This window comes from Primulina tabacum, chromosome 13, assembly GCF_025594145.1.
Source record: "Primulina tabacum isolate GXHZ01 chromosome 13, ASM2559414v2, whole genome shotgun sequence".
In the NCBI taxonomy this organism is placed as follows: domain Eukaryota; kingdom Viridiplantae; phylum Streptophyta; class Magnoliopsida; order Lamiales; family Gesneriaceae; genus Primulina; species Primulina tabacum.
Window position 1 is genome coordinate 36,603,887 of NC_134562.1, and position 16,886 is coordinate 36,620,772.

Here is a 16,886-nt window from a genome sequence, read left to right on the forward strand (position 1 = left end):
TTAACACATTAGATTGACTATTATTAATTAAATAGAATATTATTGAGGCGAAGCCTAGATAAAAATTAGCCAACACATTTAAAAGGGTTAGCCCACTGATGACAAGTTTAGGGCTTAAATTAAATGGTTAACTAATTAATATAAATAAAGAAATTTATATAAGTAAATATTATAATTATACAACAAATAAATTTATGCAAAATAAAATAAAGTTTTATCATCATTTTCTCTCCTTCAGCTAAACGTGTTGTGGTCTAATGAGAGGTGATTCAGTATTGTTTAGAATTTTGTTGGATTAATCAAGTAAATGTTCTAGTTTATAACGATCTCGAACATTCGGGATCTCGAACATTCGGATCCAAACACTCGTCGTGTATTAGATAGAAAAAAAATTCGCATTTCTTGTCGAGACGAAAATTGAGTAGAAGGATTACTAGAGAGGTCCTACCGTGCCACCTCTATATCCGTGGATGTCAGTTCTTGATAGTCCAACTCTTCCAAAATCGGCAGAAAACAATAGACAATTTGGTTCGGGGCGACTCGTCTGATGCTAGATCAGATAGAGTGTGGAGTGTGCAAAATGTGGAGGAGAGTGAAGTAAATAAGTGCTCGTATGATACAATACGATATATATTATAATTGATATCAGAGTCAATTTCATATATTCGATTATCATAAATCGCGATGAGTACGATTGTTGGGGTACGATAATATTCGCTACTTAAGAAAACGATAGATACATGACATTTGAACTGTTATACAATTATAATTTTTGATAAAACGATAATCGATCGATCTTTTTAGTTGACACAAGGTGTGTTAGATGCGTGGATATCGAGTCATCCGTAAAATGAATAATAAAAATATGATTATGCGATAATGTATTTTGATACATTCATACAACGTATCAACGATTGTTTTAGAGAACATCACACTCGATTCAAACATTTACCGTGTGTCCACGCACAAATGCCCGATGGTTACTTGTTATCAATCACCAACCTCTCGATTTAGTTCCATTTTTGTAGATTAGAAATGTTCGAATAACAAGGAGATATTTTTCACACGTACGTATCCTTTGAATTTGATGCGTACCAACCAATTTTTTTTTAATTGCAAGTGTTGGAACTTGTCCCACTGCTAAATGATATTGTATGTTGGATCGAGAGTGTTTTTACAATTTTTATATTATTAGATTATGTGAATTTTTATATTTTTATAAAATTAGTATTTATATTGATGATACAGGGAATAATATTTAATCATATCATAGCGGAAGAAATAAATATTTACCTTTATAACTAGCTCGTTCCATCATATTTTTCTCCTTCCAATATAATGATTAATTTTTTTTTTATTACAACACACGCGAGGAGGGAGGATAGAACCCCAGAAACCAGCTAATCCGATAGGAGGTGAGATGATTGGGCTACAAGCCCGGTCTCATATAATGATTAATTTTAATATCAAATTATAATACGCTATAATTAATGTATTGATTGTCTTATATACTATATTATATTTAAAATATTTAAAAATGTCATCGAATAGTTGAAAATTTCTTGTGGTGGGCCAAGCATTTTTCATTTGCCTTGAATTTGGAGTTCATTTCATCTGACCCAAAGTTGCAAAATGCACCTAACCCCAGTCAGATTCTGACCACATGTGTAACCGTAGTTGGTTTTATTTATAGATACAGCAAGGTTGCAACTTGTAAGACTAGTCCAGCAGTGATCTCAGCTGATCTGATGCTGCCACCGATCTTCTCCCGACCACCCCTCAACTTCTTCTGTCGAACTTTTCTAGCCCCTGAACATTAAATGCCTCTCGAATTTTATTGAGTAATCGTGTAAATGAAGATTGGGAATATTTCCATCTTTTAGTTTGTTTTGCTTTTGGTGGATTGTAATTGTCTTCGAGATCTTTTTTTTTTCTTTCTTGGGTTTTAGGTTGTCGTTGCTTTTTTTTTTCCTTCTTTCCGATGGGTGCAGAGTTAGAGGAAGTGATGAAAAAGAAAGGATGAGTATCAAAGAACAAGAGACGCGTATTGAATTTACGTGCATACGAAACTGCACCTTTTGGGAAAGTTTGGGGTGATGGGATATTGACTACCATGTCCCCTCATTCCAAATGAAAAGATTTGCTGCTGAAACGAATGAAATTAAACTTATAAATTCATCCTTGAGTTGTTTGTTTACAACAAAATACTGCTAACTACTTGTAGATATAGAATGCCATTTTCCAGTTTGATCGATCATCGAGCATGAAGAGACCAAATAGTTCTGATTCCTTGGGTGATTTGATGTCCATCTGTCCAGAGTCTACAGGTGATTAGCATCAAATATTCCTTTCTTTTTTTTACTCTTGGTTTAAGTTTTAATGGATCTGATTTGTTATCCAATAAATTCCAACATTCCCTCATTATGTTTTCTTGTCCCTGCACTATTTCCATTCATGATTTGTGAGGTTTTCTTATCAAAGGTTCAATCTTTTGTTTCCTTTAATTGGTAAGAATTTTCGTTTCCCTTGTTTTAACCATTTCGGGATCTCTTCTTTCTTCCCGTGGGACAATATAATAATTACATGAAGTTTACTTCCGGTGGTGCTGATTTTCCGACTTGTGCAGATGAACGTGATCAAGAGAACAATCCCATGTACTCGGGGGAGTTTGGGACCTTTGTTGAAGGGTTAGTTGAAGAATGTAAGCATGTTATGGAGAAGAAAAGAAGATTGAGGGTTGAACAAGTGAAGGCATTGGAGAAGAATTTTGAAGTTGAAAACAAACTTGAACCTGACAGGAAAGTGAAGCTTGCACAAGAACTTGGCTTGCAGCCAAGACAGGTGGCTATTTGGTTCCAAAACCGCCGTGCACGGTGGAAAACCAAGCAACTGGAAAGAGATTATGGCATCCTCAAAGCCAGTTATGACGCCCTCAAGCACGACTATGAAACTCTGCAGCGTGATAATGATATTTTGACCAAGGAGGTAATAATTTATTAGAAAGAGCAAAAAAGCGGAATCTTGATTATTTCTTGCCTCTCTTCTCTTGAGAGAAAAATATGTAATTTTCAACGTTATGAAACTATGTCGATTAGCATGACCTCTTGATTCCATTTTTCTTTAATCTTCTTATATCCTTTTGTAGATCCAAGAAGTAAACTCGAAGGATGATGAAGATGGTAAAAGTGAGAGCAAAGTTTCTGGGAAAGTAGAGGCAACAATGGTTTCTGACGCAGAAAAAGGTAAACTTGGACATGAAACAGTCCCTTGTGAGCATAACCATGTGAATCATAATGGAAACATCGGATGCTCTGATAGTACAGATTCGAGTGCAATCTTGAACGAGGACAATAGCCCACATCAATTCTTAGATTCTCGAAATGGATCCACCTCTTCTATGGATCTAAGTTTCAACTTTTCTGATTTTAAAGCGAGTGCAAGCGTTCTTGGAGATGCTCACAATCCCCAATCCCAACCACAGTTTGTCAAGATCGTAGAACACAATTTTCTTGACGAGGAATCTTGCGGTTCTCTGTTTTCTGATGCTCAAGCTCCAACCCTCCATTGGTACTGCCCTGATGAATGGAATTGAAAATCATTTCGTCAGGGAAAAAAAAAGAAGAAGCTCATAATAAGGCAAAAGTTGAAAAAGAAGATGTATATCAAACAAGATCAGGCCATAGTCACCCAAAGCCAAGACAATTTTGTATAGTGATATGATTCTTGGACTTAGCACATGTAATTTTAAGCACTGTCGGAAATTGTAGAGGTCCAGAGGATGGTGCTCAGAGTTCACGTGGGGTGTGGGGAACAAGGGAGAGGCATAAGCGTGTAGGTATGGCAAGGGAATAATATTTCACTATCATGCTTTAATTATTCGGTTTCAAGAAATCCACTCCACATGGTGCAAGTTTAAAAGAGTGGCTAATATATATGTATGTTTTATGTCTTTACCATTGCTACTTCTCTTGATCTTTGAGTTGATGATGAATGTTTTTTCAGATTGCAAAATTTTACTAGGTATTTATTTTCCATTATCAAATTTAAGGCTAGCTAGTATTAGATTGTTGTATAAAAATCGATAAAATGAATGAAACTTTCGTTCCATTTGAGTACTGCTAGGACATGGAAATGCATCACGTGAAGACTCTTCTGAGACGGTTTTATGGTCAGTTTTGTCAGACAATATTTTATTAGACCGTCTTTGAAAAAATATTATTTTTTATTATAAATATGAATAGAGTTGATCCGTCTCATGAATATATTTATAACAGAGTTGATCAGTCGCACACATTTAGCTTTGATCTAGTTTCGATATTCATAAGAACTTTGATACTTTGTCACCTTGCATCCATAGTTCATGATTTTCTATGCGGTACTGGTCTAAAATAATATCTACATTTGTCCACTAAATTATAAAAAAAAATTACAAATACTAAATAACATATATAAAATAAGAGCAGATTTTTTGTGAGACGATCTCACGAGTTTATCTCTATCAGACGGATCAATTCAATTCATATTTAAAGTTTAATGCTAATACTTTTAGCTTAAAGGCATGTCAAAGGTTTACAGTATTTAACTTACAAATCATACCCTACTTGAAAACTTGCACCTCTTTTTTTTTTTTTGGAACTAAGTATGTGTTAGTAAATTAATTAAAGTTACTTCAAATTAATCTTTCTATAGGTTTTATCATGTGCTATATTTGATATTATATTATCCTCAACGGCGCAAAAATATTTTAATAAGCAAAAATATTTTAATATTATATATAGAATTTTTCAAAAATCTAAAATTTCTGTCTCAACATAATTAACATGGATATTTAATATGTGATGATTTACTTAAAAAAATTAAATATTCACATGTACTTCATAAATCCTCCCCCATTTTTTTTGACTGCTTTTGCTTCCTTTATTGTGAGTTTGGTTCACATTTTTATATGCATCGACGCATGCTACGTATATATCCATCATATAATCACAAGTCCTGCAAGCATTATATGTAAATATATTATTTTTTATGTACGATATCTTCTGATACATCATCGAATTTTTATGAAAAAAATATAATTTTAATACGCTATTTTTTTATAATATTTATTGATAACTGATTAAGATAAGTAGAAAGTTTTTTTGTTACTTTTAAATTTTATGGTATTTTATATATTTATTTGTTTATTTAGATCATAGCATACCATCGAGGTGATTTATTCTACACCTAAGATTATTATATCATATTAATGAATATGTGTAAAATAATTACTATTACGTATATAAATAATGATCATGATCATTAATAGATCGAGTTGATTTATTTTTATTTTTTAAATCTTTATTTGTACAAGGATAATAAAATTATATTCAATATATAATTTATAGAGATAATCTGCATATTTTAGAATTTGTAAAATGAATTAAATATTATAGTTATATTACTTATCTAAATGAATAAGATATTTTCGTAAAAATAGATTGGTGCGACAAAGTCGGGTCAGTAAGAGTGTCAAACTTTATATATTGTATAGATAATGATAAAAGAAAAAATATAAATGGTATCGAATGTTTTTTTTTTTTTGAAGAACATTTTTATTCATTGCCTCACAAGGTCTTCTTTAAAACAGAATGTAAGTCATAAGGAATAGAGTCAACATACTCTGAGTAAGAGCTCAAATGTAGACTGTAGTCCTTCGGTTGCGAGAAATTGTGTCAATTTATTAGATTGGCGTGGAAACTGTTGAATAACAGAGGCCGGAATGTGGTTGCATGCCATCCGAGTTTCATCAATAACTGGAGCAGCCATCGTTAACGGAGAAATATGGTTAAAATCATTGACAGCATCTGTTTCAATCGTCCGAAGTTGGTGAAGAAATGCTATTCGGACTATATCTCTAACCGCAAGCACTTCAGCCATGTGTGGTGAAAAATATTCCTGGGAAACACCTGATCCGCACAAGTCACACCACACTATTTTCATCTTGACCTGCTACGCCAATTACCCAAAGAAATGTTGATCAGATTTCACCGATGCGTGGACATTGATTTTCATGCCGGGATTTGGAGGCACCCATCAAAGATCATGCTGCTGCGACGTCATTCGAACAGTAGGTGATGATCGACATAACAAAAAATCACCCCATTAACGGTTAGCTCGGGCAAACAGATCGACTGCCTCTGTCTGTTGATGTTCAAAAACATTTATTTCCTGACACGCACGGGCTCCATGATATCATAGCCAAACTCCCAAGAGCATCGCCTCGTCCATCGTCAACAATCCAACACATTAAATCCATAAATGTATGACCGTGGAAACTTGAAAATTAAAGGCCAAAGGGTCGAGAGATGCCACACAGATTTTGCTACCTTGCAAAACCACAGTGCATATGAAAGTTAATTCTTATTATCAAAGCTTATCATTGAGTTAAAAATCTATAATTATTAGTCAAGAAGTAATTTTATTTTCATATAATTATTACACCATAGATTACACCTATTTGAGTGGTAATAGGTCGGGCTGGTAGGCACGTGAGTTCGGGGAGGTTCGTATTCATATGCTGGTGTTATTTCATATTCTTAGATATTAGTCTTGCAATTTTCCCACTATCGGTTTTGTCCCCAACAGAGACATTATTACCCGTTAAGATATGACATAACTCTTTTAAAGTTCATTTAGCCAACTAGATCAAGCGTTACGATGTCAGCAACTTGGCATACGAGAATTTCTCAAGATGTCACTCTCTAAAAAAAATTATAATTATAATATTTTAATATTAAACATATCATTATAGAATAAAATTATTTTAATTTTAAAATATTAAAAATTAAAATTATAGATTAAGACATTCTTCATTCATATAAAAAAATATAAAAGTATATTATGAATAATATATATATATAAGTATATAATGGCTCCATGAGTCAACTCCTCGGACCCGCTTATAAACCCACCTCACCAAGTCTAATATGCATCCAGCCAGACAAATTTAAACCTGGCTCGTTATCATATCTGCCTCTTGCAGCGAGCTGCACACGAGCAAAAAAGTATCATACATTGCTTGATTTTATTTGGAATATTTAAACGCCACAACCTTGTCGAAATGACGTCGTTTTGACAATTTGACGATTTTTAATATAATATATTTTTGGATCGCTCATTACTTGTTTCACCAAAAAAAGACACAATTCACATACATAACTTTGCCCCCCCCCAAAAAAAAAATTTGGGCGAAGAAAATAAAATTTCAACTCATAAATTAATAATTAATAAATCATGTGTGATATCCCTCAATTTTATGAGAGAAAAAGCTCGTTTTTTTCTCTCATATAAACTCGAGATTAAGGAATCGTATACAATTTTTTATACATTTGTAAAATTCCTTCAAACATAATCCATGCATGCATGTCATAAATAAAATGATAAGCATTGATCTCAAAAAAAGCATTCGAGTATGAATAAATCATGGGTGTAGGACCCATTATACATATTTAGCCATAATCATTACCAAAAAGAAAATCAAGATATGTAGTTTAAAAGTCAACTATTGAAATGCAAAATGTGCTTTCATTTGCATGAAATAAAGTACTATAGATCGAAATTTTTATGAACAAAATTTATAGAATCCATGCTGACGATGAAATAAATTCTTGATTTTTCCATTGTTGAGTCATAATTTGGAGTTCGATATTAGACAGAGACATGGTTGTGTGATTATCTTGTTTTATTTTATGGCTATAATCAATTTTGAAGTGTCCCGTAAGAAATAGAGAAAGTTTGTTTGTTTGTTTGTTTTTTTTTTTTGATTTTGATACGTTATATTATTAAAATTGATGGAGAAATCAAAACAATAATGGGCAAATAACCCTTTGAATACAATGGTAAAAATTTGTTTGATACGATCTCACGAGTGTTATTTTGTGAGACAAATCTCTTATTTGTATCATTCATGAAAAAATATTACTTTTTATGCTAAGAGTATTACATTTTATTATAAATATCGTTAAAATTGACCCGTCTCACAAATAAAAATTCGTGATATCGTTTAACATGAGAACTACCCTCTCTTAATTAGAAATTTACGTAATGCGATGGTAGTGAATATCCTTGAGAATTAGTAAACAAATAACAACAAAAGTAAAAAAAGAAAAAAACAAAAACAAAAATAGAATATTTTGACGCAAGTCGCACGCACACATCTTCTCTGCTACCTAATTCATTGATTAATGCAAGCGCAGAAGGCCTAATCGTTGTTGAATCATTCGATTTTTGGTGATTCAAACCCAGGTGAGTTGAGGAAACGTCGAGGAAAATCATATAAATAAAGCTCAAGAAACTTGTATTTCGATTTTTCTTTCCGCTTTGACTCCTGATGTCGAGGGAGGATTTAGTTCCGAGGACGTTTCGCGATTTGGTGGAGAGGGCCGAGCGGAAATTCGCGAGTGTGCGAGACGCGCCGCTGCATCCCTACGGCGGGATTGGGCTGCACCACGGTCAGTTTTTCCACAAAGTTTTCAAAGCTTACATGCGCCTGTGGAAGTATCAGCAGGAAAATCGGGCAAAGTTGGTGGAGTGCGGGCTACAGAGATGGGAGATTGGGGAGATCGCTTCCAGGATTGGGCAGCTCTATTTCAACCAGTACTTGAGAACCAGCGAGGCCAGGTTTCTTCTCGAGGCGTATATATTTTACGAAGCCATTTTTAATAGGAACTATTTTGAGGGTTCAAGGAAGGATCGTGGGGTTAGGTTCAAGGAGCTGAGGTTTTACGCAAGGTTTTTCATGGTTTCTTTAATTTTGAATCGCGTTGATATGGTGAAGTTGCTCGTCGAAAAGTTGAAGGACCTTGTTGATGAGAGTAAGTTTAATTTTCAGGTATGTTTTTCTTTTTTACTTTTCTCTTGAATTCCTGGATCTTGTTGCGGTTGTTTACTTACGTGTAGTGTTTTTTGTTCTGCTGTGTACATCTCGAGTTCATCGTTTACTTGTTTGAATTGATTCTTTTTGTTCAGGGATTCAAAGGTTTTTTCTTTTAATATTTCCGCCTGAGATTACATGCTTATTGTTGAGGATGTGTTAAGTTTCTAAAAGTGTGTGTGTGTGTGTGTGTGTGTGTGTGTGTGTGTGTGTGTGTGCCTTTTATTTCCAATTACAACAATAGATTTTTCGATGACATTGAACTTAATTGGCGGGTTGGAATAAGAAAATTCCCGTTGGTCAAAATCTTGTGCTAACTATGCAAGAGATAATGAATTTTTTGATCGGTTATTATTAGTTTTTGGATTGGTTGAAAAAGATAATGATTGTTGAGATACATATATGATAATGTTAAACATGAGTACTGATCCATTACGTTATCTAGACTTTAGTAGCTCGTTTTACCAGAGAAATTACCAGGCTTGACAGAGACACCTATGCAAACGATATGGTGTCTCAAGATTTCTTCCCTTCATTTCATATCCTTATTATAAATTCATTTGCACGAAAGCCTGAATTTTTATCTATTATTGTTTGTTCAGTCTGTATGGCATTGTTACTTTAGGTCGGCATGAGAAAATCAATATGGATTTCAGACATAATGTTCACTAGTCTTGCATGAAATTGGTTGCATTTTTTTTATTTACTACTACTACATGGCAGGAATTTTGGTTTTTTAACTGGACATCGAGCAAATGATTGATGGTATTTAAGCACCATGTCCGTTCAGCTCCATACAACCATAAAAAGTGTCTCCAATAAGCGTGTAATATTTTTCAAAATTTCAGACTTTACTAGGAAGCACTCAATACATTAATGCTCATAACAGTGCTAAATCTTGAATAGATCGAACTAGTATTGAAGTCTTAGGCAGAACTAGATGCATGTAGCCTCCAGAAGATTTTAGAGAGGGGTGACTCAGAGAATGTGAATTGATGCAAAGCTTGAATTTGATTATTTGTAATTACGTGATCTACTCAGTTAGGTATCTACATGTATCCTAGTTGTTTTTACAATAATTGATTTTATATTTTATGGCGTTGAGTTGTTCATTTCCTTCGAAACCCATATCGAGTCTCTAATAAGTTAGTTATGGTAAAAGATCATCTACTTTTGATTTGTCTTACTTGGTAGAGTTAAATCGGTTTTGGCAGTTAGGTAATTAGTTTTTCTGGGAGTAACACTAAAATTCATTCGCAATTTACTACTTAACAATCTAGTGCATCGGATAGCAAAATTGCAAATATTCGGTCAAACCTTCTTCCCAAACAACAAATGCCGCCACCATATTGATGTTGGATTCTGTCATTTTGAAACTGTGATATCTTATGTGAACCCCCTGTTGTAATCTGATTTTTATAAGATTGGCAACTGGCATATTAGATCTTCCTTCTTGGCATCAATTGATTGCATAAATTGTTACAGATTTTGTTGTATCGTGTAGAATTTGCATTTCATAGCTTTGAGAACCTTTGTTACTTCATTTGCATTTATTACATCTTGGTCAACGAGAGCAGCTATTGTTGGATCTTTGTGGATAGTTGTAGGGATTGAAAGATTGTATAGATAATCTACTCTTCAAAAAAGCGAGTGCTCATAAAAATTGAAAAAGAAAATGTAAAATGATGGAAGAAGTTAGATAAAAGAGGTGGCGATGAGAATGGAATGGAGATAACTTCCTTTTGCATGCTAATCTTGTTCTCATATCAGAGCTTCCCCTTAGTCCAATGTATAAATTAAGTTGTTTGAATTTTTCTCTTATGGTTCTGTAAAATTAGTTATATTAATGTTCCAAGACGTTTTTTTAGTTGCACTTAAGAATAAATTGTCGAAACAATATTTATCATTTTGAGAAACACAACGATATTTAGTTCAGGTACTTCTCGTCCTATGAGAAATAGTTTGACTATGTTGTTTGTTTTGTAAGTGGCATTTCTTTGCAAACAATGATCACCTATCTCATGATAGATACTCATATCTTATCATTCCTTAAGTTATTTTTAATCTCTCGTTTTTTGAGTTTTTATATCTCTATCCATTGATTAGCCATATGGTTTCTCTTGTAAACAGATTACCTTTTTTGCTGTTAAGTATAGCTAACACTGCGCAAGCTTTTCCTTCAGGATACTAACTTCAAAGAATGGAACCTGGTGGTGAAAGAAACTGTTCGGTTCACAAAGGCTGATTCAGCAATCCTGAGTGCTAGGCCTTTTCGTTATACTGCCCTGTTTGATTCACATCCAGTGTCTCTCCCATTCGTGGCTAAATTTCATGCAAAGAGACTTCTGAAGTTTAGAGATGCAGTGTTGACAAGCTATCACAAAAATGAGGTTATAGATTTATGTATTTGAAATTGAATATTGTTAGCTCTTGATATATTATAATCGTGCAAAATATAAATTATATATATATTTTTTATTATTCAGAAAAGATACGACTTCATGGTTTTGTAGAAATCTTAGATAAAGTCCTAGAATTAAACGAGTCTATCAAATCTGTCAAATCCCATTACTTATAGGATATCGTAACAAAATAAAAAAAAATCACAATCTTCCTGATTTCTGTTATGAATCACACAATAAATTACAAATTAATATATATCTTTCCACAATAATCTAACTAATGCTTCCAATTATGCTTCGACTTTTCTGCAGGTGAAATTTGCAGAACTCACTTTAGATACTTTCAGGATGCTGCAATGTTTGGAATGGGAACCTAGTGGTTCTTTTTATCAGAAGCATACTCTTGAATCAAGACAAAATGGTTTACTGGCTGATCATTCTGCCTCTTCAGGATTGATAGATATAAATTTGGTTGCAGATATGACAGATCCAACGTTACCTCCAAATCCCAAAAAAGCTGTTCTCTATCGTCCATCTGTGCCACAATTGATAGCTGTGAGTTGTTGGATCTTGATGTATCATTTACTGTTATATAATTGCATTAGGAAGTTTCAAGCATGTTCTAAAAGCTACTGTGCATCTGATCACTAAAAAAAGTTTAATCATGATAATTATTAACATGCGAATTGGCACGTAATTCCATACGGAGTTCTAACCACACATATTTACAAGTGCTTCACACTTACTGGCAGGTGATTGCAAAAGTTTGCGAGGAACTTCCTCCAGATAGTGTTGTGTTAATATACATGTCAGCCCCAGGTTAGCTTTCAGATAAAATTGATTGCTTACATGAGCTGGATATTCTACGTCATCCTTTCAACTCAGATCATGTTCCGGATGCAGGAAATTCTGGTCATTGTAGCACTTCGCAAATGGAAAACTCTGGAATATCAGGAAAATATTCCATGAAGAGTGTCTCATCCTATAATAATCATTGGCAGATGAATGGGTTGTGTGAAAATCATATTAGTGCAAAGGGGGACACCAGTTACTTTGAGAATTATTTGTTGTTGGGACCAAGCAGAAACGGAGGTAGGAATAGTAAATAAACTTCTTGTAGTTTGGCTCCATACTGTGAGATATATCACGCACGAAAACATTTACTTATTTTGATACCACCAAGAAATACAAGCTGGTTCGGTTCTCTACTGCTTGCTTATGAGCTACATATTATTTGCAGGTTCAAATATTCTCTTCCCTGGTGATATAATTCCTTTCACTAGAAGACCACTTTTTTTGATAATCGATAGTGACAACAGCGATGCATTCAAGGCAGGTTTGTCAAAACTTTGTAGAGTTAGTTATTCGAGCATGTCAGGTTCATTGGTCAGTTGTTACTGTTGGAGGAGTTGAACTCCAGTACTTTTGATGATGTTAATTTTGTATCAGAATTTCAATTGAACTTGATTTTATGCAGTCCATAGTTTGACTCTTATTCTCACAGTTTATGTACCTTGTTTGTGATAGTCAGATGTGTAGTGCTTTAAACAATTAAAGTTCTAACAAATGTGCGGTAGATACGGCCGTATGAGAAAGATAGTTGTTCGAAAGTCCAATTACCACTAGATTGTTCTTGTTTTTAATTGGTGTTTGTATATCTGCGTTAAAGATCATTAACTTGTGAAACTACCAATAAGGCAATAACTTGGTCAGTTCTGGTGAGCTTTTACCTACTTTGAACTAAATTTAGGGAGAGTTTACAGAATAGTGATTGGGTTGATATTATCTATAATCAAAACTAAAGATGAAATAGTGCAATGACTGGTTAAAAAGAATTGTTAGAAAAATTATGCTTTTGCAATAATTGTTCTTATAATTGTTGATTTAAAATATGAAAGGATGATCACTGGTGGAACTTCTTGAACAAAATTGAAAATAGAAGTTTTAGGCTTTTGAGCTGCCTAGATTTGCTTGATTGTGGGGTTGGTCGTTGAGGCATGCATTTGTATTTGTGTCCTTGGTGTCTCTCCTGGTCCTTCTTTTTCAGTCTTCTCCACGGAATTCTAGGCGTTTACTAGTGTATCTCACAATGGAAAACCCCTCGGTGACTCTACAGATGTTTCTGATACCTAAAGGCTGTCTATTTGGTTTTCCATTTGTAGTATGTTGTTACTAGGATAATTACTTAAAAAAAATCTATATACCTTGAATAATACTTAATCTTGTACACGAGTTCCAGCACATTAAATAGAACCAGAAAGAATCGGATTTTTTTAGTCCTCATTATGATGATTGTCTTTCCCCGGAATAGCCTTGTTTTAGTTTCTTTTAATTACCTACGTATATCTGAGGGCAGTTTACGGTTGCATGGAAATTAAGTTAGGTGATTTTTTCCTGTTGAATTTTCTGATCCGTGAACTCTTTTCAGGTTTTGCACGGAGCAGAAAGGGGTGAACCTGCTGCTTTATTTCTGTCGCCTCTGCGGCCTTCATTCAGGGATTCGAGTGGCTTTAGTATGGCACAGAATGGAAGTCAATTCACCTTGTTCCTCACAGCTCCTTTGCAGTCTTTCTGTCAATTAGTTAATTATAACTTAGCTACCGACAGCATGGTGCGTAAAATGTAGCCTAATCAAGCTCTTGGGAACATAATTAGCTTAACTTCTTTTGACTGATTTTCATTTAGGACATGTACAACAGCGCAGAAAGCATTCTCATCTCAGCTTTCTCCGAATGGGAGGAGATCCTCTGTACGTCGACTAGCCTCGATCTGGTTTGGGCACAACTTCTGACTGATCCATTTTTGCGACGGCTTATTATTAGGTATGCACTTGAGTTTGATTTAATTATCCAAATTATCAATATTTGAAATAGAATCTGGAAAACAATATGAAAACCCTCGGCTTGCAGCCTTTGAGAACGGTTCTTGAAAACCAGTTGACTAGTCTAAGACGAGAAATTGTTGAGATTTTCATGGTCTATGCATATGGTTCCATATATCTATTGGGGGCTAAAACGATTTATTCATTACCACTGAAAAGTACTTAATAATGCCGGCTTTAGCTGATGATTGAGCTATGTTTGGTTGTCTCCAGATTCATTTTCTGCCGTGCTGTTCTATCTCTATTTTGTTTACGAGAAAATGGTGAACAATATTTACCAGTTTGCATACCTGAACTTCCTGATGCCGTGGCTGTCAATTCAAAAGCCGTCCAACCTGCATTAAACCGACTTGCAGATCATTTCAAGGTTGCAGATTGTTTTAGCTTTTCATAAATATCGTGGGAAGGCGACTGGGAAATTTATTAATGAAATTTAGAGTCTGTCCCGATGTGCATGCCTAACATTTCAGCAGAGACAGAAGATTTTCAGAAGCAGTAGTATCAGATCACAAACATTATGGACTATGGTGATAGTTGGAATGGCTTTCTTCCAGTTTAAGAATCGGCTGCGTGTATGGTTCGGTGTACAAAATTCGGCTTTTTTTACGGCTGCTTATTCGACTATTCTGATACTGGGTTTTTTGTTCATAATTCCAATGCATCTAGGTTAGTTGGGTTTAGTCGCATGCTGGGGATGGTTTTGTAGGATGTTATAGAATTCATACCTTTTGTATATTAGAACCGAGAGAAAGATGATGTATTTCCCTCCTTTGTATCTATGTTTTTTTGTCCATTTATGTTACACTTGATATTTATATGTCAATTGCTCTGCATAGACATTTGAAAGTTGCTTGCTTTTTATGTTAGGTGCAGAATGAATTTAACTTCTGTTGTGAAAAAGTAAAAATTTATGGTAAAAAGTAAAAATCTCAAACTCTCAAAATTTACCAAACTACACACTTTATAATATTTTTCTCTCTACTCAATTGTGATTTTCTTCACAAATGAGAGATCTATTTATAGGAAATCTTTACAAATAATCCAAAAATAAAATACATCATTACCTACATCATCACACACTAATTTTCAATATTTACAACTCTTATTTTCAACATTCAAATATTCAACATTCAAATATTCAATACTCACATTTTAAATATATTTTTCAACACTCCCCCTTGTGATGATGATCATAATGATTGTCTTCATTACGTGTTTTTATACTGCCTCGTTAAAAACCTTACTAGGAAAAACCCATTGGGATAAAAACCATAGTAAGGGAAAAAGAGTGCAGTCACGTAAACTCCCCCTCATGTTGACACGAACAATTCTTCACAAATTTCGTAGATTGCGCATCCCAATATTATATATGTGCTTTCTGAATATTGACGTAGGAAGTGCCTTTGTGAAGAGATCTGATGAGTTTTCACTTGATTGAATGTGACGAACATCAATACATCTATTCTTCTCAAGCTCCTTGGTGAATGCGAAGAACTTAGGAGGAATATGTTTAGTTCTGTCGCTTTTTATGTATCCTTCTTTCATTTGAGCAACACATGCAGCATTATCTTCATATAGTATCACAGGCTTCTCATCAGATGATAATCCGCATGAAATTTGGATATGTTGGGTCATTGATTTTAACCACACACATTCACGACTTGCTTCATGTAGTGCAATAATCTCGGCATGATTTGATGAAGTTGTTACGAGCGTTTGTTTCTGAGAACGCCAAGATATTGCAGTGCCTCCACGAGTAAATACATATCCAGTTTGGGAACGTGCCTTGTGTGGATCAGATAAGTATCCAGCATCAGCATAACCAATTATACTTGGATTAGCATCTTTTGAATACAAAAGTCCCAAGTCTGTCGTTCCTCGTAGATAACGGAATATATGTTTAATTCCGTTCCAGTGTCTCTTTGTTGGATATGTGCTAAATCTTGCCAACAGATTCACGGCAAAAGATATATCAGGCCTTGTACAATTTGTAAGGTACATAAGGGGACCGATGGCACTTAGATATGGTACTTCTGGACCAAGAATATCTTCATCATCTTCACATGGACGGAATGGATCCTTTTCTATGTTTAATGATCTAACAACCATTGGAGTACTTAAAGGATTTGCTTTATCCATATTAAAACGTTTAAGGATCTTTTCTGTATAATTTGTCTGGTGAACAAACATTCCACATTATTTTTGTTCAATTTGTAAACCCAGACAATACTTGGTTTTTCCAAGATCCTTCATTTCAAATTCTTCCTTCAAGTATGACACAACTTCTTGAATTTCCTTATTCGTTCCAATGATGTTTAAATCATCAACATATACAGCAATAATTACGCATCCGGATGTTGTTTTCTTAATGAAAACACAAGGGCATATTGAATTATTTACATATCCCTTTTTCATCAAGTGATCACTTAGTCGATTATACCACATTCGACCTGATTGCTTTAACCCATATAATGATCTTTGTAATTTCACAGAATAACATTCCCTGGGTTTTGAACTTTGTGCTTCAGGCATCTTAAATCCTTCAGGGATTTTCATATATATATTACTATCAAGTGATCCATATAAGTAAGCTGTAACAACATCCATAAGACGCATTTCTAAATTTTCAGATACCGCCAAGCTAATCAAATACCGAAACGTAATTGCATCCATCACAGGAGAATATGTTTCT

The 16,886-nt window shown here is 34.2% G+C and overlaps 2 protein-coding genes across 2 annotated transcripts; both read left to right on the forward strand.

Moving 5' to 3' along the window:
- The first annotated feature begins 1,701 nt into the window (after nucleotides 1-1,701).
- Nucleotides 1,702-3,953, forward strand: LOC142522286 (homeobox-leucine zipper protein ATHB-16-like). Its single transcript, XM_075625567.1, has 3 exons — nucleotides 1,702-2,327; nucleotides 2,627-2,985; nucleotides 3,146-3,953. Exons 1-3 carry the CDS (start codon nucleotides 2,264-2,266, stop codon nucleotides 3,590-3,592), a joined length of 870 nt encoding a protein of 289 aa, XP_075481682.1. The 5' UTR covers nucleotides 1,702-2,263; the 3' UTR covers nucleotides 3,593-3,953.
- Nucleotides 3,954-8,132: 4,179 nt separating this feature from the next.
- On the forward strand, nucleotides 8,133-15,003 carry LOC142522460 (uncharacterized). The gene is made up of 9 exons (XM_075625878.1): nucleotides 8,133-8,869; nucleotides 11,095-11,301; nucleotides 11,626-11,868; nucleotides 12,066-12,132; nucleotides 12,217-12,405; nucleotides 12,554-12,645; nucleotides 13,742-13,924; nucleotides 13,999-14,135; nucleotides 14,408-15,003. The coding sequence occupies exons 1-9, from the start codon at nucleotides 8,369-8,371 to the stop codon at nucleotides 14,586-14,588; spliced, it is 1,800 nt and encodes a 599-aa protein (XP_075481993.1). The 5' UTR covers nucleotides 8,133-8,368; the 3' UTR covers nucleotides 14,589-15,003.
- Nucleotides 15,004-16,886: the final 1,883 nt, after the last annotated feature.

What these genes read in the sequence shown, in the direction of transcription:
- LOC142522286 (XM_075625567.1), top strand. Translation starts at nt 2,264, where the DNA reads ATGAAGAGACCAAATAGTTCTGATTCCTTGGGTGATTTGATGTCCATC. An exon ending in CATCTGTCCAGAGTCTACAG is followed by an intron (nt 2,328 to 2,626) that starts GTGATTAGCATC and finishes CGACTTGTGCAG; the next exon opens with ATGAACGTGATCAAGAGAAC. An exon ending in ATGATATTTTGACCAAGGAG is followed by an intron (nt 2,986 to 3,145) that starts GTAATAATTTAT and finishes ATCCTTTTGTAG; the next exon opens with ATCCAAGAAGTAAACTCGAA.
- LOC142522460 (XM_075625878.1), top strand. Translation starts at nt 8,369, where the DNA reads ATGTCGAGGGAGGATTTAGTTCCGAGGACGTTTCGCGATTTGGTGGAG. An exon ending in ACAACAGCGATGCATTCAAG is followed by an intron (nt 12,646 to 13,741) that starts GCAGGTTTGTCA and finishes AACTCTTTTCAG; the next exon opens with GTTTTGCACGGAGCAGAAAG. An exon ending in TTGCGACGGCTTATTATTAG is followed by an intron (nt 14,136 to 14,407) that starts GTATGCACTTGA and finishes GGTTGTCTCCAG; the next exon opens with ATTCATTTTCTGCCGTGCTG.